This window comes from Chelmon rostratus, chromosome 4, assembly GCF_017976325.1.
Source record: "Chelmon rostratus isolate fCheRos1 chromosome 4, fCheRos1.pri, whole genome shotgun sequence".
In the NCBI taxonomy this organism is placed as follows: Eukaryota; Metazoa; Chordata; class Actinopteri; order Chaetodontiformes; family Chaetodontidae; genus Chelmon; species Chelmon rostratus.
The window spans coordinates 16,899,788-16,924,903 of record NC_055661.1 but is presented as its reverse complement, the minus strand read 5'-3'; the positions used below and the strand labels follow the sequence as shown (position 1 = coordinate 16,924,903).

Genomic DNA, 25,116 nt, shown 5'->3' with positions numbered 1-25,116 from the left:
GCTGGAATTTACCAAGCTGTTAACTTAGTGTGTGTAAACTTCTGACCCTCAGGGGTTGTGATGGAGTGAATTATAAGTGAAGTAATCTGTTATCAATAATTAGAGTAGATTTTCAGTACATTTTCTTAACATGAGATCTGTGGAGTGGTTAAAAAATTAAAGTAAAAAAAAAAAGAGTTTTAATGACTTCAACATGAGTGTACATAAACTTACAGCTTCAATTGTACAGAAGAGGGTGGGCACTGTGTTTGGTCAGCATAGGGGTCAAACACCGAATTTTTGGGGCCCCAACAGATAAACTTCACCATGTTCATGCTCAGTGTTCAAGGGGGGGGGGGTAATTCTCAGTGGTGGAAGAAGAACTCATCCTTTTACTTGTGTAAAAATGACCAAGACATAAAAATACTCCATTACAATTAAAAGTCCTGCATTCAAAATCCAACTGCAGTACATCAGTGGATAATATTACCAGCAGACTGTTCTTTAAGTATCAAAAGTATTAGTACTCATTATGCAGAAAACCTGGCCCTCGTGTCAAATTTTTATCAAGAAAAAAAAAATTATCAAGAAAAGTAAGAAGGATTTTACTGTTATAACTTGTTGAGGTGGAGCTACTTTCAACCACTTAATTTGTGTACATAAATGTGTATATTTTACCTCACTGGGCCTCAAACAGTAAATAATATTAAACTAGTTGAAAAATTTAGAGGGGAAATGATGATGATGATGGTGATCTCCAACTGCTAACATCTCACAGGAGCCCCTTACCAGACTATCAGTACCTCAATAACAACATCTTTTATAAGCCTCTGTGTATGTTTTTTAATTCAGATCTTAATCTGAAAAGTAACTACTTACTCCAGCTTTCAAGTAAATGCTGTGGAGTAAAAAGTACTGAAATGTAGTGGAGTAGAGGTATAAGGTATCTAAAAATGGAAATACTCAAGCAAAGTGGAGAAAAGTGGACAAACACACGTTTCTCCACATGAACTAAACAGTTTGGACTTTCACAAGTAGAAAATAAACCAGCCGCCGCTACAACAGTGTATTGATTCTGGGTAGAATAAATCAAATACATCACTTCAGAGGCAGGTGAAGCACTGACCCGGTGCGCCTCCAGGTCCCTTCCTCACTGCGCGGACCCGTCTTTTCGCCTCGTGCGGTCACCCGGAGGAATTCGCGCGTGAGGCTGGGCGGCACACGCCCTCTACGTCACCGAGCCGCAGCCTCAAAGTGAGCGCGTTCGTCTGTCCTTCCTTCACTCGCTCGTCTCGCGCGCCGCTGTCACTTCCGTCGGTCCTCCGCTGCAGGGAAACATGCTCATTAACCCGGCACGGAATGTTTCGCAACTTGTAGCCTTCTGACGCATCACCGGCAGCCCGTGACCACAGGTAAGATCACCTGGCTCGTCGTTGTTCCAGGTAACTCTTTTGGGATTATGTTTGGTCTTATTTGTTTGGTATTTTGTGTCCTGCTCTCTGCTCCAGCTTGTTTCTCTTTGTCACTCCCTCCTGTGGGAATTCCTCATCCTTTATTGGCTGTTGTCGGACAGGTTGTAGTAAAGTTAATTGCATAATAAAGGAGGAAATCTGTACTTTAGACCGCATTGCGTTGAAAATCTAGCATCTGTAGCGCTTTGTTTGTACAGGTAGAAAAGTCATGACTCGATTAATCGATTCTTATTGTTTTGGCTCTCATTCTGTTGTTAGTATTCTCGTTATCGGCTCTTATTGTTATGTTCAGTTTTATTGAAAGCAGTTTCTTGCAGTAAATGGCTTTTGGGGGTTGCCTTTGGAGTGAATTCCCAGTGGTTGAGTGTATTATTACTACAAATCTGAAGTACTTTCACTGTGAGTCTTTTCTTCTTCTTGTCCCTTTCTTGTCCACCACAGGGAAATTTTTCAGTTTACAGATTAAGATTTTTAAAGACAAAACATACGCAGATCTTATCATACATGATGTTTTGTTATAAATTGAACTACATATGTGAGTATAGCTGAAGTCGGTTAATCAATTAGTCGACTGACAGAACATTGATTGGCAAGAACTCTTCCAGCATCACTAATGTGAGGATTTGCTGCTCTTATTTTGAATAACTTTGAATATTGTACTACTGGTTGAACAAAGTTAGTATTGTGAACGTGTCACTTTGGGAAATTTTATTATGCACTTATCTATGCACTGACCTGTCTCGATTATTAGATTAATGTCGGAAGAAAGATTTTTCACAATCCTAATTCCCCAGAAACCAAGGTGATGTCTTCAAATGTCTTGTTTTGTCCAAACAATAGTCCAGAATCCACTTAAATCACATAAGACATAGAAGTCAGCAAATCCTCATTTGAGAAGCAGGAACTTCTGTCCATCGACTGACCAATAAGTCACCTTATAATTTTAGCTCTTCTCAAACTGATAAATCACTGATACATGGTTCTAGCTCCTAATGTTTTCTCATTCTCATTTCGCAGTCTGACCTCTAAAATGGCCCAGCAGAACCTCAGCTGTCATTATGATCAGTCCATGGGCTTCTTCTACAACAACAGCGGTGCTGATGATAAATGGGACAAGGCCCAGCTCATCCTGGTGCAGGTGGTGGGCTCTCTCTTCTGCTGTTTCATCCTGGTCTCCAACGCCATGGTCATCGCTGCTGTCATCACCAACAAGAGGTTTCACTACCCTTTCTACTATCTTCTCGCCAACCTCGCCGCCTCGGACTTCCTGGCCGGCATAGCCTACGTGTACCTCATGTTTAACACGGGCGAGGTGTCACGGAAACTTACGGTTAAAGGATATTTCGTCCGTCAAGGACTTCTGGACATCAGTCTCTCAGCCTCGCTGGCTAACCTGCTGGTAATTGCTCTGGAGCGCTACATCTCCGTCATGAACTGGAAAGTCCACAGCAACCTGACGAAGAGGAGGGTGACCCTGCTGATCGTGCTGGTGTGGGCGATCTCCATCTTCATGGGGGCTGTGCCGAGCCTGGGCTGGAACTGCATCTGTAACCTGCGCGACTGCTCCCAGCTGGCTCCCATCTTCAGCAGGAGCTACCTGATCTTCTGGTCCGTGTCTAACCTGGTGGTGTTCCTGGTGATGGTGGCCATCTACATGAGGATCTACACCTACGTCAAGCAGAAGACGTCGGTGCTGATGCCACACACCAGCGGCTCCATCAACCGCAAGAGGACGCCCATCAAGCTCATCAAGACGGTGATGGTTGTGCTTGGTAGGTGCTTGTCGTAAAACAAATGTCTGTCCACCATCATTTGTGATACCAGAGTGAGTCAGAGACATTTCCAGCATTAGTCAGGTGTAAGGGCTTGAGCTGTACAGCTGTCTTTTTTTCTGAGTCACTGCTGGATTGTAACCTCTGTTTTCCTGATAAGAGTTAAGACCTTGAGCATAATAACACAAACCCTTATGCTTCCAGTAAACGTGCTGAGTGCTCGTCAGTAGATTTGGGGAGTTGCAAATGAAAGCATAAGCAAAAAAAAGTTCCATTGGCCACTTCAAAGTCAGCTTTTTATGACTTTGTTTTCTGCCCAGCGGCTTGAAAACTCATTAATCCACTCTTTCTTACTCCGTCATTTAATCATTTGCCTAATGGATCAATCATTCTGTCTGTGAAATGTGAAGATCTATTATCCAGAGCTGAAAGGGACCTCTCTAAATATCTTGTTTTGTCCAACCAACGGTCAAAAACCCAAAAGAAAAATGCTCTGTTTGAGAAGCTGGAACTGGAGATTTTGGAATTTTTCAGCTGTAAATTCCTTCAACAATTAATTATCAACTTTTAAGCAATCCCTTTTCAGTTCATTGTCTAATTTCTGAATTGTATTGTCATGTTTGCGGCACTGCTCTATTCTATTGAGTAGGAAAGCTTTCCTTTAAAATGGAGCAATAGGACTGCACCAGTATATTCAACTGGAGAACAAAAATAGGGTGTTAAATACATATTCTCATGCAGGTTTAACACATATTGTACACAATGAGTTTCCATACAGTCAGGAATTTTGGTGAGACTGACGCATTTCAGATAAACCTGCAGGTCAGATGAGTTCATCTGAGTGTTTAATGCGCTCAGTTTCTCTTTTAATGCGCGCCTCATACAGTCATCCAGATAAAAACATGCATGAGATGGTTGTAGTGATTTTTTTTTTTTTGTGGTTGCCCTGCAGGATAAAGGTCTGTCATTGTTCTTTGTCTCTTCGGGAACTTTGCGTGCCCGGCCAGATGGCTCGATACACGATGTAGCGTAGGAGCCGTCTGCCTCTCTGCACACACTTTTTATTCCCGACTGCTGTGTAATTATCTCTCCCTGCAAGGACACCGCTCCTCAGCCTGTGTGGCGTACCGTCCTTCAATGAACATCCCCTTCTCTCCACCCATCCAGAAAAAACAAAAAGGATTCTGTCAATTGCTTTCACATGCGTGCAGAGTTCCCTTGAGCTTGTGGAAGTTGTATTACACAAGTGTCATTCCTAAATTCCTGGTCAAGATTACAGAGAAGTGCCTGACACACTCATGTAATAGGTGGTGCAAAGAACGTAGTAGCGATATCTCAGGGGAAAAGGAAGGAAATCTTAAGACATACAGTAAGGTCAAGGACAATCATGGGATATGTTAGGCAGGAAAAAGCTGTTAACTCTTGTTCTAGGTAAAAAGAAGTCTGCTGAGGCGGAAATCTCAACTGGGCAAACCAGTTCAGGGACACTTAAACCCACACATGCTTTGTTACAACAAACGATAAATGAGAGCGTAAGCGTTGGATACATTTGGACATTGTCGCTGGTGCTTGTTTAAGACGTGAAGAACAAATGCATAGGTGTGTAATGTACAGCATGTGTTAATATGCTCTTTAATCACTGATTTACTGGCGTGAATGTCTAACAAATAAAGTTTAAGGAATTCTCTTTCACATTTGCGCTTCACTCTTCATGGCACTTGTTTGGTAAAATATATAATTTAATAGCTGACAGCTGGAGTCTGTCTGAGAGCCTGTTTGTTAAGTAAAGCTTCAAACTATGCAGATTCAGCTCTTGTTTTCATTCTCTCAGTGCAACCACCATCGTCGAATGAGAGAAGGAACATGTGCGTGAAACATGTGTCACTAAAACCCTCTGTTTTTTTTCTTTGTCAGACATTAAAGGGGAAGAAAGTCCACTTTTTCAGTGCATCAAAAACTGCCAATGGAGGCGGACCATTTAATTGGCTCGCACTCCATTTCAGTTCAGTTCACTTATTTTGAACATGTGGGCCATTAAAGACAAGAGGAAGTACTATTAAAAATGGAAATTCGCTTTACAAATGTGGCAAATGTGTTCACTTTTAGGCCCTAGAACAGTGAAAGACATAAAAACTGAAATCAACACTTGTGTCTGTGTGCACATGCTTGTGTGTGTGTGTGTGAGACAAAGAGACAGAGAGCTGCAGGAAACAGTGCTTGTTTTTGCTCTGCAGGATGTAATGAAGCTGTAGAGATGCAGGTAGTGTCAACATTACTGTCGGTAGACAAGTTGCTGCTTGTGGCTCCCCTTTAGTTCCAGAAATCTCTTCGTAGCTCTGTTTTGTGCCCAAACATGTTTGAAAGAGATGGTTAATTTGCTGCTTCAGTGGCCCTGTTACCGACCATATTGTGTACTAAACACACGGTATTAAGTATTTGACACAATAATGGCATTGTATTCCCAACCTGTGTCTGCTTGTTGTAATGGTGCTAGAATGGGTGAATACCCATCTGAACAATTAGGGGCCTGGGGGAAACATCATTTAGTTGTGGTATTAAAACGAAAAATGTCAAGCAAAAAAAAAGGCAAAAATTCTCAGCTACCAGGTTTTCAAATGTGATTTTTCACTGAATTGTAAATTTAACATCTCCGGGTTTTATACTGTTGCTTAGAAAAACTTGAAAACAGAAGAATCAATAATGACAATCATTAGATATAGCCTTCATTAAAACCTGGCCTTAAGTAGTGTGTACGATCCCCAACCCTATGACACTTCAGCTAAACGGCCCCCTGTAGGTAACTGTCTGTACCTGGCAGTTAAATTTCACTGTGTGAGTGCAAGAATAACTTAAGGATTTCTTGCAAAGGGATTTTAAGTTGTTACTCAGGATTATTGATGGTTGATAGAGTACTCGTCAATGCTTTACACATCCCAAATAATATGGTACGTTGCATGAATGCATTGAAACATTAGGTTTCCAGGTTGTGAGCCCACTTTGAACTAATGGATCCTTTAAGGTGGGTCTGATTATCCTTCAGCTGCAGGTTTAAACTGTAAACTGTGGATTTTCACTACACAATACAGTGCTATTGTGTATAATATTGTGTGCTCTCAACCTGACATCCCCAAATTATTTGTTGTACATTCAAGTGTTACATATAATTGTTACAACAACTAGTGTTTGATTGGCTGTATTTTCTTCTGAAGGGGCCTTTGTGATCTGCTGGACTCCCGGCCTGGTGGTCCTGCTGCTGGACGGCCTCAACTGTACGAGTTGTAAAGTCATGAAATTAAAACGCTGGCTGCTGCTCCTGGCTGTCCTCAACTCCGTCATGAACCCCTGCATCTACTCCTACAAGGACGAGGAAATGTGGACAACGTTCAAGAACCTCCTGCGCTGCATTGGGAACGGCACACGACGGCAGCGGTCGACGAAGGCCAACGCCAGGCCGCTCAGCTCCGCTCAGGACACGGGCAACAGTCAGCTTCCCTCAGAGGAGACAAAAAATGACGATCAGGGCATACTCAAGACCTGAAAATGGAACTTGTTAAGCTTCTGTCAAAGATGCAGATTGGAGTTGACTTGAAAGAGAAACTACGTCGCTGTCTCTCCGGGGGTCGTTCTCTGATTTTAAGGACTTTCTGGAAGATACACTGCAAGCCAGCTGCTCCAGTGCAGAGCTGGGGTTGTGGTGAGATGGAGAGAAGAGACCATGATGCACTGCTACCATGACAGATGCAAAGATGTGCTTTGTCAGTTTTTACAGGATTTTACCATTTTTGGACACTTAACTCCTGTTTGTGTATAATGGGAGATTCCTGTTGCTGTTTCATCCTGCTCTTTGTGTCTTCCTCTTCACATTCCTGTGGGCTATTTAAACTTGGATCATACTGCTCTCCAATGGCTGAAGAAAGAACACAGTATAAAGTACACAGCGGTACATTTCTACTTTTACCTCCAAAAAGGGTAAAAATCATGCAAAGGGTGGCTTTTCTTTCTCCCTAGTGTATATTTCTGTACATCACTTATGCTGTAGATTTACTTCCTGTGCAGCTTCTAGGGAAGCAATGCTGCAATGCATGATCGAGTTAAGAAATATAACTTGTTTAGAATCAGGTACTATAAAACTGTAGATTTGCTTGGGGCACAGTTTTAAAGATTATTTCCTGGTTTTAAACCTAAGTATACTGTAAAGTGCTGTGCTATGTGTCTACTTCTTCATCCTGTGAGAGGCTTTCAGGAAGAGGTGAAGTAATGTCAACCAGTTTTAAGTCAGTTCACACCCTGCTTTCATATGTTAAGCAGGTTAACCTCTGGGGAAAAGATAAGTGGGTCGCTCCTTTCTTGTCCCCTCTGTCGTCTTTTATAAGTTCACCTGAACAAACTCCTGCCTGCAGCACCTCACGGAGGCAAACTTGTTCACCCTGCAGCATTTTAACACATCCGCTTCAGCTCAGTGAATGGCTGCTGTGGCTCTGACGAAACAGCTGTTCACCTGACAGGGCGGGGGTTTACAATCATTGCGACACACTGGAGGTATGCTGGAGGTTCAGCAGACACTGAGTACCTGCAGGAAGCGAAGAGGATACGACTGAATAGACTAACTACCCCCACCCCACCCCTACGGGTTTCAGATGACTCTTCTTCAACCTGCTGTACAGTATTTATGCCACTCCTGCTGTAAAGGACATGACATCATTAAAGCTGTTCTGTTTTTACGTATCTTGGGAGTGTATGAGAGTGGTGTGAACTTGTGTGTGTGTGCGTGTGTGTGAGACTTTTAAACCGACGGCCTTTTAAAATCATAAAAATTGACTCTTTTTGCGAAGTAGCAGCTTTTTGGAATTTCATGTTATTTTTATTGTCAAACATCAAATGTGATAATGTGTACAATATGTTTGTTCCTGATAAAATGACATGATACTAAAAGAGCAAGCAGAGTTTAATATTGAGGTTAATTTCTGCAGCTACACCTTTTCTTGCTGCCACACCCTGATTCCAAAAAAGTCAGAGACGCCTGCATAAAACATGAATAAAACAGATTGTGTTAATTTTCTAACCCCTTTAGACATATACTTAATTAAAAACATTACAAAGACCATATATTTAATGGGTTCATGGCAATGTTTGTCGATTGGTTGGTCAGTCCACCGCTTTGGTCCAGACTAAAATATCATAACTACTGATTGGATTGGCATCAAATTCTGTACAGACATTCATGATCCACTTCCTCATCTTTATGACGTCAGTGTCGCCCTGATCTTTCAATATACCAAATAGATTGGCCCGACATTTTGTACATATTCTCAGACAAATAGTGATCGACAAATGTCTATAAAACAGCATGTCTGCATAATCTGTAGGTGAGGGACAAGTTTTTCATATGGGAAGCATTCTGGTTTCCGTTGTAGTCCGACTGGTATTGACCAATCACATTTGAGCTGGCTTTGGTATGCAGGTAGACAGTCTGGAACAGGTGCAATGCACTGGCCAAAATGCAATCTTAGACCTCATCGGCTGTCATCTGATGGTGATTTAGCTGTTTATTATTTTTTTGTCTGCATTCATATGCAGATATCTGTTTAAAGAGATTTTAAAAAAGTGTCATTTTCACATCTCCAGTTGCTAATCAGACGATAGCCAGTGTGTTCTGAGATTTGTCACTGACTGACTTTTCCACTGTTACCACTATGAGGTAACATTTGTGGTTTTGAGTGAAATGTCTATCTAATTATTAGATGGATTACCATAAAATTTGATTTAGACATTCATATTGCTCAATAACTTTCCCCTCACTTTTCCTCCAGTGCCATTATCAGGTCAAATTTTTAATTTTAATTTGAAATGTTTAGTACTTTAGTTCAGGACCACACACTTGCAAAACCAGGCAGATTTCCATCAGCTGTATTTTGTGTGTAGTAGGAAATCTTAGCATGCTAACATCCTAAATTAAGATGGCCAATAAAGTAAACATGAGCATGCTAACAATGTGATTGTTTGTATCTTAGCATGCTGATGTTAGCACTTAGTTTGGCCTCACCGCGGTAGAGTGGCTGCAGCTTTTTTAACTTTTGCACACACCGCCCACTTGGCACCTACGTTAGCCAAACCAAACCATAAGATTACTCGTAAATCCTGTTTGACTGAGTCAGATTGTCTCCTGAATTTGAATGAAAATAACTGTCGCTAACTGAAAACTGTTTGAAAACCTCTGATGACACTGCAGCAGAGATGTTAGTGCACTAACAAACAAAACGCTGAAAGGATTATCTGACGCTCCTCTGACATGACTTGTACTGCAGTGAGCAGTTGATGATGAACCGTGCTTTAGATTTCTGGTTCTCAAGAGCTGCCACTTCAGGATGATTTACTCTGGTCAGGCCAATTAGTGGGTAACCTTCAGTTTCCATTCAGCCAGTTACATTACCGGCTGAAGAGCTGGAGAAAAGCAATTGACTCGTAAGTGGGCGGAACAAGATCCTCCTCTGAATTAAAAATAACCGCAGAAAAGTATTATAGTTCACGTTTAGTACAGCGTTCTGTGATTAGCTGGGTTAACTGCCACTATTTGAATAAATGCATTTAAACATTAAAACATGTTAGGCAGATCATAAACTGCGTATTGTATACAGCCAGTCATTTTTAAATGTGTGCTGTTTAATACTACATGCACGCTGTTTCTGTGTCCCCAGAAAGCCTTTGAATCCTGTTAAAGTTTCAAACCTGCCCTCTAATTTACTGAAGTCAACATGCATTAAAAGCAGGCCTATCGTTCATAACCTTTCACTCTCTGCAAACCACAAACCCACAGCTGTTTTTATTTTGCCCTCATTCGCTCGGTAACCTGCTTGTACAACACTTCTAATCCCATGTTATATTCCTTTTATGCAGTAAAATCCCACTCAGGATTTAATCCCGTAAACACAGCCACTGTCCACTGACAGCAGAAGAAACACTGTTCAACACTGTACATTTTCTTCATAGAAAACTACTCAGGGTGTAAATGCCATTCAGTTTATATTTCAGGTTGAGGTTTGACTTGATTTAAGTCATGTGGCCTCCATTAAAAACATGCTGTATTGTAGCGACGACTGTGTGTCCGCAGTAGAGCCCTCTGTCGTGACTGCTGCCTGCCGCTCTGGTTTTGCATTTCCAAAAACATGAACTGTAAACTGTGTGGTGTGGCAGGCCTTTTTTCTACAGCTGTGCTGTAATTATGCATTCTTGAAAAGCCAATTAAATTTCACAGATGTTCAAAAATGCCGTCTTTTGGTTTGGTCTTAATCTCAGGGCGAACACATGCAGGCAAAGATGGAAAATGTTCATCAGTACACAGGGTATGATGTTATATAAATACCCCTAATGATGAAGCCCAAGTTCAAAGTTAAATCATGTATAATGTACAGAATTGACAGGTTCTTCCTGCAAAGTTACATGCAATATTATGCCCAATAAATGGGGACAAAAGTTTCACATCACATGCTGACACAGTGTCAGAAGGAAAGGACAGCATATGGTAAAGGTGACTATGATAAGATTTATCACATATGTACTGAGTGTCCTGGAACAAGGCTGTGTATCCTCACTCAATACTTGGTACAACTATACATATCAAAACTGTTAAGTATCAAAAGCTGCATTAAATGCCTGGTCAAAGTTGTTTTGTTTAATTATACTTTGATCAGTTATTCTCTGATTAAAATAATAATTTAGCCAATTTTAGTCATTTTTTTAATATTTAACAACCTCCTTGATCTGACTTCTTTTGTTAGATAGAAAAGCATTTTGCTTATTAATGTCGGCAATCATTTCAGCATCGCTACAAAAACACATTGTATTTGCCAATAGTACTGAAAAATGTACAGAACCCGAAGGTCACTGTCTGGTAGCTTTGACCTCAACAGCCAATACTTTCCGTTGGCACCATACCAGTTGTTACCTTGAGGAAGACAATAAAGGCCATCTTACATGAAAGCTTAATACATGAGAACAATGGTGGAATTTTTCTCAGGTCAGGAAACGTACTACTTTTGATACTTACGTACATTTTGCTAAGATATAAAGTGCATTAATAATAAAGGGCCTACGGTCATGTCTACCAGGGTTGAATATCCGAATTAAGCGTCAAGTTGATAGAAATAAAGTTTACTCTGGTGAATATCACTAATTTAGGATGTATAGATGGAGTCAGATCGTGCAGAAGACGTAAAACAGTAGAAACGGTTCCCTGGTAGTGAGTTCAGATACAGCAGAGACTTCTGGGTGATTCTGACCTGTGAGACAGTGAAGGTGAACTGAAGCACTTTGATCAGTACGTGATCAAATTGTGATTGGAGGGCCTCTTCTGCTGATTGGACAATTAGGGACAAGGGAAAGGGTGGGCCTCAAGGAAAAAAAAACATTTGGGGAAGGGTACTTTAGCTGTGTTTTGGTGACTGCACACACACACACACACACACACACACACACACAGACGTACACACACAAATTTGGTCATCCAGTCAGTCAGTCAGTCAGTTCAGAGCAGGTCCAGCCACAACAGCAAACCTCCTCATGGCTCTACGGACAGCAGCGTCCCTCTACCTGTGTTTCCTGCTGGTAAGTTCTCACACTACAGGAGGATTTACAGATACAACACTGCAAAAGATTCAATTCCAGAGAGGAAATGTGGACTAATGGCCACACATGTTTAAGATGAGCCTGTTAATGGACTTCACAATGCTGTTAGAAGAGGGCAGGGGTGATGCGTTGATGTCTGGCTGTATTACACAAAGGAAAGCCTATGAACTGCTGCGTAAACTGAGTGTTTAATATTCACATTTTCATGTATTGTCGAGGAAGCCCCCTTTGCTTTTGTTGTCTTGTCAGAAACACTTGTTGCCGCAGGCGTTGTGGCGTTTCCGTGTATCGCTGGGTTACATGCCAGCTTCTTGTGGGGCTTATTAAAAGCATTGTATAACCACTCTTGACTAAAAGATAACGCTGTGATCCTTACATTTATCCACTGTGGCGATTTTGTTGGTCATGCTGTCGGCTGCTGTTTGAATTTGCTCTTTATCGTTTTGGCTCCAAACCAGCAAGGCTTTGCAGACTTGAGTGTGTATTTAATTCATTAACAAACTCACATGACCAGCCCTGACTCACTGATAAAAACAACACACATTATGCTTTACAAATTTGTTTACACACACCAATGAAAAATGCCTTTATGTATAAAGCTTCCTATCTTTCCTGCAGGGAGTGAGCTGCTGGCACGATCTGGACAACACAGAGTACGACTGTTGGCCGATCAACAATCCGAATGATTACAACATGATCAGCTGTGGTGGTGAGTTTTTTTTTTTTAGACATTTATCTGTGTGCCTGGCTCTCTGTTTGTTGGAGTGTTTCAATGAAGTCAAAACAGCTGATGTTTAGTTGTTGTGAGAGATTTATGTGTGAGCATTTACTGTAGAAACAAATGATTTTCCTCTTGTGGCTGAAAAGGAAGGAGACACCAGCATTTGTTCAGATGCATCACATTGACTTAGTAGATGGGGCTTAACAGAGTTAAGTGCAAGTACAGTGCGCAGCATCCTTTACTGTAGGCGTACGTACACAGTGTGTACATTCTTGTGACATGTGTGTTCTCTCAGGCCTGGAAATGGCGTGGGTGCAGCGTCCGCCAGAGAAGGTGACAAACGGGGAAGAGTTCAATGTCTCGTACACGGTGACAGCGTCAGATTCCTTCTACGAGTACACAGTCAGGAACAAGATTTTCCAGTTCAGGTGAGTGTGTTACATAAACAACTGGAATCCTAAACGTCTGCCATGCCCAGAATGCACACACAGACACACACAAACATGCACACACACACACACACGGACACACACATGCTGGCATACTGCTGCACCACCATCGAAAGTCAATATTTCTAAGTAAATAAATTTCACACGGTTTATCAATATACTTCACAATGAGAAAGAGGACAACGACACACCAAATATAGTAGAATTTAACATAAAAAACATAACGTATACACCAGACAAGTCTGCCAAGTTGTTGAAAGTCTGTTAAAAATTAAAAGGTAGAAGACACCTAATCGGTTACTTATTCCTGACAGATGCATGTGTGTCCCTGAACATGTATTCTATCTTAAATTAGGCTCAAACCTGCTATCATTTTCAAGTTTAAGCCAGAAGAATGGCAAGCTGAACTTCCCTTGTAAATAGCATCCTGGGGTGTTGCTTTTCATTGTTTATTTGCCTGTCTTCCCATTTAGTAATGCATCAGAGGCAAAGAGGTTCTGCCATGAACACGAGTGCCCGGCAAACTGGAACAACGCCAATGAAATGAACTGCTGCGTGTATCACGCCAACATCCACTCCTGTCCTCTTGGACTCATGGTGGGTACCCAGCAGTGTGCCGCGCAACACTGGCTCACCAAATGCAGCCAGTCCATCATCTTCGCCTCCTCATGAAAGGAAAGTTAAGCATGCAAATATGATCTCTAGATCAATCCTGAGCTGTTTTTTTGGGGGAAATATTAAAATAAATGACACCACGTTTGAAGGAAATCAGTAAAAGCCCTGCATTCAAAACCTTTACTGAAGTAAAAGTACTCATCATGCAGTAAAATGTTCTCTGTCAGTGTTTCAGATCTGATGTTTCTGGATTAATATCACTGCTGCATTAATGTGCATGTTGCCTTTTACTGCTGTAGATGCTTCATTCATTTGAACTACTTTATTTAACGGCTTTATGTAGTTTGTAGTATCTACAGCAACAAATCGTGTGCATCATATTCCTGTTTTCAGCTTAATAACGATGCATTTTCCAGCTAATTCAAGACAGTTCAAACATGTCATCCTTCAGCTGATCACAAACATTCAAATTTTAAAAATCACCAGATTTAGAGTTTTCACTTGACAGGAGGGGAATGAAACAGTGTAGTCTAAAAAGCATCTAGTAACTAAAGCTGTCAGACAAATGTAGCGGAGTAAAAAGTATTTCCCTCTACCTCTACCTCTCCAAACTGTTGCTTTGTTTCTGCACAGAAACAAGGTGGAATCTGCGGCCCGTGGATTCCTGACGATGGTAAAATAGTGACTCACACTGTATCCAAAGCAGGCAAGATGACCCAGAAATACTGGACTTCAAAGGTGAGCCAACCCAAACAAAACCCTTCAAAAGAATGCATAATGTCTAACATGTGTTGAGGTTTGGAGATTTGTAGTATTTCTTTCACCCCCATATCATCTATATATGTATATATATAGATGCATATATTTTATTTTATAACACAAATCTCTAAATAAAATCACCCTATGCTATTAAACCAATTTACCAGCTGCAGTCTTTTGTGGTCCAGCACCTTGTTTTTGGGTGAAAGAGTCTGTCAGATGGCAGATGTTCAACTCTGACTTTGTTGTCTGAAGGGGATTCATGTTGCACCCAGACAAAACATGAAAGTCCTGATCAAAGTGACACATCCTTTGTGGAGCCTGCAGTCTGTTTGGTTGGTCCGTCACGATACAACACGGCAGCAGGTTGTAATTACTTGTCTCTTAGCAGGAAATTACAAGGGTCGGCCATACCCCGAGCTGTGGATTATCAAACGACTGTAAAATTAAAAGTGCAAACAAACAAAAATGAGTTCATGTGTTATAAAATTTTAATGTTGTGGTTAAAACAACAATCCTACAAAGACACATGAAGGCAAGAAGTTCCTTATACAGCTCACACATCTACAGCTGTGATTGTTTTCTGATTGTTTGGATCCAATTTTAAGTCATAGTGAAGCAAAGTTTGGCAGTTTTTTAAAGGTTTGAAAAATGTGCACAACTGGTTTTCATGCATGCATGTATTTTTTTTCTCATGCAGGTGGTGCTGATCCATGTGGGAGTCACCTCAGTCATTGCTCATATCAAGATAGGGCAGATGCACGCCGCCCTGGAGTCCAAAGTGCTCGTTGTCAGTGCTCAAGGTCAGTCTGCTAACTCAAGTTTGCGCATGAGGATTCGCTGAATCGGTAGTTTTGAGTAATGCCTCTGCAGCTCAGCCATGAGCCGGTAAAACCATCGCATTTGCAGAAAATGACCACCTTTCAGTTGCTGAGCAATACAGCACTAAGCAAATGTTTTATTAATCAGACAAGGAGAGTACCAGCACACTCCTCTTTACACACTGAATCTGCACGGAAACATCAGGAGGAAGGTCGAGTTGTGTGTTACCCTGCAGTAGAAAGGCTGTCATTACAAAACAACTGCTTCACTATCGGCTCAGTTACAATAATAGACTTTTATACAAGTATTTGTGTTGTTAATGTATCTGTAATTATGCTCAAAACATAATGGTGGTGGTGGAATTTACTTAAGTTCTGTATTTAAGTATAGTTTGAAATACTTGTGCTTAAGTTGAGTTTTTCCATTTTCTGACTACTTTATACTTTTATTTTGATGGTTACTAACTACTTTGCAGATTCAAAATACAGAATTGAATCAAGAAATTAATTATGATCTGTTATTACAGGGTAAGATCATATAAAATAAGACCTTATAGGAAATTTGCAAGCTACATCTATATGCAGGACTTTATCACACACACATCTATATGCTGGACTTAATTGTGGACAAACCGACTGCACTACTGTGCTCATAGTTAATCACCAGATTTTTATTTTATACAGCTTAGTTCTATATTTTTATCTCACTATTTTTTCTTATATTGTTATTTTGTATTTTGTATTGTATTTTTGCCTCCTGGTTTATAAATGGTCTTTGCATTTTGTACCTGAAAGTTGTTCTTATTTTGCATGCCCTTGTGTTTCCACCCTTTGAGCTGCTGGAACTGTAAATTTCTCTTTGGAGATAAATAAATAAAGTATCTATCTATCTATCTATCTATCTATCTATCTATCTATCTATCTATCTATCTATCTATCTATCTATCTATCTATATTAACTAGCTAAAATTAGCTCCACCTTAAAATTAACCTAAAAATTATTATTCTCCATGAAACTTTACTTTTAGTATTTTTTAAAGCTTTTAGTATTGTATTTTGACTGTACAGACTTTTGTTTGTGACAGAGTTTTTCTCCAGTGTGGTTTTCCTGCTTGTGCTTCAGTTGTGTGATTATATTTCAGTGTGTGGGGATGACGTCTGCGAGCTGGAGGAGAACTGCCTCAACTGTCCCGCAGACTGTGGCATCTGCCCCATGTCCATCACTATCAAGGTGGCCATCGGGCTTCCAGTCGCTCTCTTCAGCAGCGGCTTCATTCTAACCATGGTGGTCAGTCTTGGCAACACACACACACACACACACACACACACACAGAGAGAGAGAGAGAGGAGATGTTTAATGCTCTGATGTTTATCTTAATTTCCTCCCTGCAGTGGCTCCAGTACCAGAAACAGAGGATGTTATGGGATGAAAGCTGGATCATCAACTACAAGAACATAATATTTGGTAAAATGTCTCAGGCTGAAGCCTTTAAAAGACACTGTTTACAGACATAATGTATATCTCTGCAGAAAACTTAACTTACTAGACCTTCACATTCTTATAAGACTTGAGAGTTGGAATGGATCACTTTCATTTTACATTTAAGTGAGAAGAATGTGACTGAATGTGCCAAAATAATGATATATCTTTTATCTTATTGTTATATCTGTTGCTAGTATGTGAATTTCATTCTCAAATTCATCTTTTATGTAAATAAGAGTGGACCAGGCCTGGAGGATATTTTACCCTCTATACGCCCTCCATTAAAAGCATTTCTATTCATATATAAAGCACAGTCGTGCATGGACCTGGATTTACAGAAAACTGACCCCCTGTCTGACATGAGTGCCTCACTGTCTGCAGGTAGGGCATACTGCATGGGCCTCGGCAGCACCACCAGCCTGCAGCGCGGCAAGAGTAACTCCACCATCAGTCGAACTACGGATATGACTGTGTGCACCAGAGTGAACGCCTCCTTCAAACAAGACTTCATCCAGCCAGGCATCTAGTGAGAAAAGTTATTATTAGTTTATATCACCGCTCATAAATTGGAAATGTTCAATTAACAGAAGTAAAAGGGTGCAATTTTTGTCTGTTTCATCCAAACACACGACTTTACTCCTTCACTCTTTTGCTGTGTGGATCGATAAAATATGAACAATACTATATGAATCAGCACTGTACAGCTGTGGCAGTAAAAACTGAAGATAAGACTTGATTGATCATCCCTGAAGAGAAATTCACATGTTACAGGAGCACAGAGACGGTCTGAGAGGTAGTGAAATAGATAAAATATTTGAGTTAAATAAGGATAAAATAAGAAAAGAAATTAGAGATGGCATTAAAACTTTGTGATCTTAACTGTGTTGCAGCGATGGGAGGACAGTGGCGGTGAAGCGCATCCAGAATAAACACTTCGCCCTCTCTAAGACCATCAGGAAGGAGGTGAAAGAAGTCAGGTGAGAAGAATCCTACAAAGGGAAGAGAAAACTAGACTTTACTGACATGATAAAGTCTCGTCCCTCACGTGAAAGATCAACCCCTGCAGCTTGTGTGTTGCTTCCTGTTGGCTACAGGCAGCTGGACCATCCCAATCTGTGCAAATTCGTCGGTGGGTCCATTGAGGTCCCCTACGTCAGCATCATCACTGAGCACTGCCCCAAAGGAAGCCTGTCCGATGTCCTGCTGAATGACGACATCCCCATCAACTGGGGCTTCAGGTGAGAATTCACACACAGCTTAATTTCTAACACATTAAATTGGTCTTGATCTTTTCCCTATTCCAGCTTTTTGTATAGATTAGAGTTTTATAGATCATGCATGCAAGCTTTGAGACAAACAGTATTATATTTTTGTGTTGTTGGTGTGGAGTGACCCAATGTTCGAACATATAGTAACGTGTAAGGGTTTCTTGCCCCACACAGACTGTCCTTTGCCACCGACATCGCCCGTGGGATGTCTTACCTCCACCAGCACAAGATGTTTCATGGGAGACTTCACTCCAGAAACTGTGTAATTGATGATCGCTGGGTGTGCAAAATCTCAGGTATCAGTATGTCATCCTTGAGTCTGCAGTGTGCCAGGTCAACTCAAAGTGTTTTTCCCATTGTGATATTCTGTTTCCAGCAGTTAAGTGTGATAAGTTCCTCGACATAGACAGTTGAAATAACACTCACTGTGTTACTCAGCTACATCCCACATCAGCAGCAAAGTGAAACAACAACATCCTGCGTCGCTTTACTCTTTTTTTTCTGTGTTTGGCTTCAGATTATGGGCTCACAGCCTACAGAAAGGAGGACTTTGAGGCCATCAATAATGGCTTCAATTGTGGTGATGTAAATCGTATATATTGTGCCCCAGAGGTGATGCTGGGAAGCAGCTCCAACATGACACCAGCAGCAGACGTCTACAGGTGTGTTTTTGTGTCACAGTACAAGCAGTTGACTTTGGATTGCACTATTTGGAAACTGAGGCAGGCAAGCAGCTTCATAAAAGTGTTTCTGCTCAATTTTAGTAAATATGGAAATGGAAAATAATGTCCTCTCCCTGCTTTTCCCTCTCCTCAGCTACTCCATGATTCTGGTTGAGATTGCAACTCGCTCTGACCTCATTTCAGTGAGTATGACAGCCCTCGCTCAAGATTACAGCCTTCGGCTTTCTTTTGATCTTTGCTCCGTAACCAGCCGTCCTCTCTAACAGGACCAGGCTGAGGGAGTGAGGATGGATCTCATGTGGCGCCCCCCTCTGCCTGAAATCAAAGCAGGGAAGGCAGATACTGACTGTCCCAATCAAGGAGACTACTGCGAGGTCTGTCACATGTGCAAATGTTGCTAGAACTGTGTAGGGAAAATTGTTCTATTGGTATGATATGTCATAGACATATTTCTGTATGAACACATTTCTTCTCTGGAACACTTGAGCAGCTCATTAAGAAGTGCTGGTCTCATAACGCCACCATGAGGCCCACGTTTGAGCAGGTGAAGAAGATGCTCGACAAGATGAACCCACACAAAGTCAGCCCAGTGGACATGATGATGAACCTGGTAATAACCCACTGAAATATGGTAAAATAGTATGAAACAACATTGGTGTAAAGACACATAGCTTGCATTAACTCTACCATGAGTAGCACAAGAAGTATAACCAAAAAAAACATTATATTATTTGGATCAAAACCTTCATTTCCGAAATGGTTGGATATCAAAGACAAATGCTACGAAAAAAATTTGGACTGTTGTGAGTTTCAGACACAAACAGAGTTTCTGTAACCGCAGATGGAGAAGTACAGCAAACATCTGGAGGCCATAGTTGCTGAGAGAACACAGGACCTTCTTCAAGAGAAACAGAAGACGGATCGGCTGTTATACAGTGAGTCAGGATAACAGCATGGAGAGATGAGAAAGAGTTGCACGGCTCCAGTGATTGACCCCAAGCAGAAACATCCTATCAGCCAGGCAGGAATTTGTCTTGGCGACGTTGCAGAGATAACACGGATGTGTCTAGTTCAAGCAGGACATGATTTGTAGTGCATTACATAATGGGTGATGAAAGGTAAACTATAAAATGTGCACATACACATCTATGATCTACAATATGTGCATGTCATGGTGCAGCATATGGAAAGCTGCTCAAGGCAGAGTTGTTACTGTTAAACCAATGTCAGTTAGTCATTCACCTGAGGGGTATTTTCAAGCATTGAAGGACACGTTCTAATGTGCTGACTGCCATCTAGTGGTGCAGAAGTAGCACCTTCATCATTACTGAGCATTGCCCCAAAGCCTTTTCCAGCAGACAAACGGTGCATACTTTTAAGTCATGAAATTCCTGTGCAGGTATGTTACCAAAACCGGTGGCTGATGACCTTCGGCAAGGTCGAACAGCAGAGGCTCAGAGCTTCTCCAACGCCACTGTCTACTTCAGGTGTGTAAAGCATGTTCAATTCATAGTTTTTTAGTTTTTAATGGACATGGGCATACAATTTGTTTCTTTTTTTCAAAGATTGTTTGGTTATATTACACACGTAGAACTGGAGATGATTAACTTTGTATTACTGTCCTGTGACAGCGATATTGTCGGCTTTACTCAGCTGTCTGGTGCCAGCACTCCCTACCAGGTTGTGAACTTTCTGAACCAGCTCTACACCACCTTCGATGACATTATAGACAATTACGACGTCTACAAAGTAGAGACAATAGGCGATGCTTGTGAGTAAGGATGACAAACTGATTTTTAACCACTTGCACAAAGTGATAAATTCATTTTCACAAAGCTCCATTACAATAGTATTTTAAAAATCTCAGCTTGAAAATAACTGGCTGAAGAGCATGTGAAATTCATCCGTCTCCGCCTCTTCCTGTATTGTCTCTTTTCATGGAAACCTCCAGACATGGTTGTCTCTGGGGTCCCTCAAGAAAATGGCATTAATCATGCTGGAGAGATAGCCAGCATGGCTCTTGATCTAGTCAGCGTCTGCCACACTTTCAAGATCCCTCACAAACCCAACACACAGCTGAAGATACGCGCTGGCATCCACTCAGGTACTGTGGACATTTGTCCGACCACATACTGTATGCATGGTTTTAGAAAGCACGTATATTCTGAAGGTTGGGGGAAGTACAATCACTGAACACCTCCTTAGGACACAAGTTATCAGAAATGTCAAAGGTTAAGACAACAGATGGCTTTCAGAGGACACATTCATAATTTTGCAATGCTCCAAGGTTGCAGAATGGGACAGTCAAACAATAGCCTGTGTGCATATATGACAAGCTAAATGTTAATAAAATTAGATGTAAATGCAGCAGAAATTATGAAAAGAACGACTTAAAAGGCCTTTTTAAGAAGATGTATTGTTTCAAAGGCAAGACCAAAACTATTATTTTCCTTTAAATATGCTTTTGCACATCTGGTCAGGAAAAATAATGATAATGCAATCTATACAAATAATTTGTTGTCATTATAGCAACACATGCATGTAGCTTGAATCATCATAATGGATTTTGAATTGCTCTGCAAGTTAGTTTTGAGGACACATATGATGTCTTATTTTTATTGTTATTTTTAATCGGAAGGCAGCTTACATTGTTTTTTTTTCTACAGCTACTGGGGCAATACACACTTTTTACATATTTCTTATATATATATATATATTTTCCATTTTGCTTGTATAATATGTACATATATAGTCTACTTTTTTATTTTGTATTTTGTTTATTTCGAATGTTCACAACCTGCTATTTTTTTCCTCATTGCTTTCAATGCTGCTGTAATGCCCAAATTTGCCCCAAAATTGGAGATGAATAAAGTTTTATCTTATCTTATCTTAAATATTTTAGTATTATTAATATTATCCCTTCAGAACTGTATAGTGTTCCTTTGTCACCAGAAAATCTTCCTGTATGCTCATTATGTTATTTTTCCTAAATAATCCTGTTTGGATCAGGCCCATATTTAATGCGTTAATACTGATAATTACGTAAATCTCAATATTTTTAGCAGGTTGTTCATATTCACAATCTCAATCACAATGCTTCATATATACATGTAACTTGTGTGAAGTATGACTCTTTTAAATAACCTCACTGCTGTTTATTCTGCCAGGACCTGTTGTGGCTGGTGTGGTTGGCACCAAAATGCCTCGTTACTGCCTGTTTGGGGACACTGTCAACACAGCATCTCGGATGGAATCAACAAGTGAAGGTAATGAAGGATTAGACACGTTGCCTTTCATCCAATTAATGTCTCAAAGTGGAAGTTAGTCTCAGAAAAAAGGTTAATTTCAGATTTAGTTTTTACTGCCTGAACTGTGCTACATTACTTTTGTTTGCCCTCTTGACATTGATTAAAAGTTTGTCTTCAGTGTTGTTGTAACTGGCCTCAGTGGCAGGTCAGACTTAACCTTTGACCTGTGCTGTTGCTGCTGAAGTTGTGCCGAACAGGATTGTCTCCAGTTAACAACATGGAAGGTGTGACAGTGTGCTCACCAAGCACCTAATCCTCTGCATTAAGCTAGTGGGATGATGGAAAAGCACTGAGTGAGTCTGCAGGTTCAGATTGTTGGCTCAGAAGTTAAAAAAAAACAAAAGTCTAAATGTTAATGATGAATATATGCTCATACTAGATATGAGATAAAAACTTGACCTGGTGAGCTTTGCAAAGAAAAGGTAAGTCATCCCAGTTTTGGAGTGAGGTTTGTGCACACAGTAAAATACTTTGCCTTGCACATTTTTGCAAACATCTGTTACATATAGTACTTATGCATCTGCTAACTTTGTCTTACATGATTACAGACATGCCTTACAGACCTCTGTGTATGAGTATGTAGTAGACTGAACAAGAGGCACATGTGGATCATATTACACATAATGATAATCATGCAAAAAGTTAAACTGCTACATTAAATTTCAGACACATTGCTCATATAACTGCACAATATCATTCGCTGTGTATTTCTTTATATTTATGTCCACAGCTCTGAAGATCCAGGTGAGTGGTGCTACCGCTGACCTGCTTCACACACTCAGAGGTTACGTTCTGACATGCAGAGGAACACTTAATGTGAAGGTATTGTTATAGACTACATACATTTGTGATATTTAGCTGCTGAGAAAATATACATTTATCCTCCTGTAGCTTTAATTTTTTTGTGGGAAAACATACTTCACACACTGGTGGACTGCTGTGGTGACCCATGTCTGAAAAAACCTCTGGGAAGGTGCACTCTTTGGTACCGCTATGGTAGATCAAACATTATAGCTCTAAGTGCCCGCTACAGTCACCCGGTGTTCAAGAAAATGTGATGCCCCCTCTGGTGCCCTTTAGTGGAGAAAACGTGATACAATGCCGAATATGGTGCTTTACCAGTGGAGAAAATGTGATAAGGTGCACTCAGGAAAGCCCCTTTCTTTTTTTCACCCTGCCCCTCACACAACCTAAGTCTGCCACAACTTCTCAAAACACTGAAGAGAGGGTTATGTTTCGTACATTCCTGGTCATGGTGGTTGCTGTAGTGACTGGACCTTTTATTGTGCTGGAAAGCACATCTCACTCAGCACAGCTCCTATACTCTCAGTTGCCAGTTAATCAGGTGCATCTAGTTAAAACTAATGCAGTCTAATGCAACAGTCTTACAATACCTACCTCCATGGCAGTTTTTGTATCATTCATCCATTATATTATATCAGTGAGGGTAGGCTAAATAACAGAAACAGCACTCTGTAAGATGCAGTGCAGTTCAACAGCACCACATCCTCCAAAATGACCATAAAGATGAATCAACACTCCTCCAGAACAGATTCAACAAAAACTGAACTTTATACCCTTCATGAGATTAGGATTTATTATATTAGACTGCACTAGTTTTAGAAGCTGGTGTACAATCTTTGAAGCTGACTGAAAAAGACAAAAGATTTATGAGGCTGAGATTTGAAAAGATCACAGGAAATTTAAAACTTCCCTCCAAGGGAAAAGAGATCAGGTGGGTCTGGTATTTGCTCTCTTTTTCAGACAAGTATTGTATTATCCTGCTCTACTGGCTTCTATTCACTCTGCAACCTAAGGCTTCTTTTTGGGTGGTGCCAGTGTAATAATGGGGGAGGGTGTTCCGTCTCATTCCCAACGGACGGGGCCTGCACTGCTGACACTTGTGATGTCTTGCTAAGAGGTGGCCTCAGCTGCTGCTCTCTGCCCCCCATCAAACCCTAATGGCTTTATTTAAAATTCAAAGGGACACATGCTTTGCAATATGACTCTCTTCTCTCTCTCACACACATTCAATCTGTCTCTCATTTTTCTTGACCAAACAGGGGAAAGGGGACATGACAACATGGTGGCTCGAAGCAAAGAGAGACGATCATACAGACCCACTTCTCAGAACATCTGAATCCAGAGGGGTCCCAGTGCCAGTTAGTGACTAGATCTGGGTAAAGCCTAAAGTGTGAAAATAACTGTATTAAAAAACTGGTCAGCCTTTGTGTTGTGTACAATTGAATTGTGCCCAGTGAGCTATGCTGGAGTTAAATTGTGCAGACACAGTGACAGGATAAACAAATAGGCTAGTTGATCAAGAATTTAAATGATATTTAAATGTAAACCCAGTACATGTTACTAGTAAAGTATTTGCCATCATGATGGTTCCATTGTTGTGACCAGAAGTGAAGATGATAAGCAATATCCCAGAAATGCACAATATGTAAAAAAGAAATAAAAAAATATGTTTTTTTTTTTCTTTTGGAAGGCTGTTGCACAGGACATGGTCACCTTTTATTTATTCTTTTTTTTCTACATTTGGAAGAAAGTAAAACAATATGCAGAGAAGTGTGCCAGTTTTTTTTTTTCCTGACAAATTAAGAGAAAAGGAGTTATTCACTGCCTGAAAATTAATAAAATAATACTTAGATAAGAGCCATCTGATTCCTTACATTTTAGATGCAAGAACTGGCGTCTGAATGAGTAAAGGCCTTTTGCACAGCAGACAATACAGACAATGATGTCATAGCAGGAAAAGCACAGGTGTAATTAATAAACTTGAAAATCACTTTTTTTTCCATTTATTTATGGCAATAAGGGCCCTGGTGTTGCACAAGATTGCTCACAGGTAGAAATGAAAAGACTGACCCACTGTTAATGCTGTTACTACACATGATCTTTCTCTGCTATGAGAAGTCAAAATCTCTGTTGTGAAAAGGTCAGAGCCACGCTCCATTTTCCAAATGATGTAGTTTGCCATGAACTTTTTGCATGCCTACTGGATGCAGATTAGATTTGATACATACAACTGAGCTCCTTACTTACTTAAAATAAGAACGTGCACTTGTCTGCTGTAGTTTTTGTAAGGTATTGCTGACTGTGCAGTGCATTGAGCTGTTTCATTGTGTTGTTCTCATATTCAGTGATTGTATAAATCA

The 25,116-nt window shown here is 40.6% G+C and overlaps 2 protein-coding genes across 3 annotated transcripts; both read left to right on the top strand.

Annotated features, from left to right (window-relative positions):
* The first annotated feature begins 1,264 nt into the window (after positions 1-1,264).
* On the top strand, positions 1,265-10,518 carry lpar3 (lysophosphatidic acid receptor 3). Of its 2 annotated transcripts, none has more exons than XM_041935832.1 (3): positions 1,265-1,391; positions 2,469-3,223; positions 6,433-10,518. In XM_041935832.1, exons 2-3 carry the CDS (start codon positions 2,482-2,484, stop codon positions 6,759-6,761), a joined length of 1,071 nt encoding a protein of 356 aa, XP_041791766.1. In that variant the 5' UTR covers positions 1,265-1,391; positions 2,469-2,481; the 3' UTR covers positions 6,762-10,518. The 2 variants fall into 2 exon arrangements, with proteins under 2 accessions (XP_041791766.1, XP_041791767.1); XM_041935833.1 differs by having other exon boundaries at positions 1,284-1,421.
* A 1,250-nt stretch (positions 10,519-11,768) lies between these two features.
* On the top strand, positions 11,769-24,390 carry LOC121605434 (atrial natriuretic peptide receptor 2-like). The gene is made up of 23 exons (XM_041935339.1): positions 11,769-11,824; positions 12,464-12,554; positions 12,862-12,994; positions 13,489-13,612; positions 14,264-14,368; positions 15,090-15,192; positions 16,353-16,498; positions 16,603-16,675; positions 17,075-17,219; positions 17,584-17,670; positions 17,788-17,931; positions 18,136-18,257; positions 18,479-18,623; positions 18,778-18,826; positions 18,917-19,018; positions 19,135-19,254; positions 19,486-19,579; positions 20,044-20,131; positions 20,276-20,415; positions 20,596-20,748; positions 21,812-21,910; positions 22,683-22,774; positions 24,016-24,390. The coding sequence occupies exons 1-23, from the start codon at positions 11,780-11,782 to the stop codon at positions 24,124-24,126; spliced, it is 2,511 nt and encodes an 836-aa protein (XP_041791273.1). The 5' UTR covers positions 11,769-11,779; the 3' UTR covers positions 24,127-24,390.
* Positions 24,391-25,116: the final 726 nt, after the last annotated feature.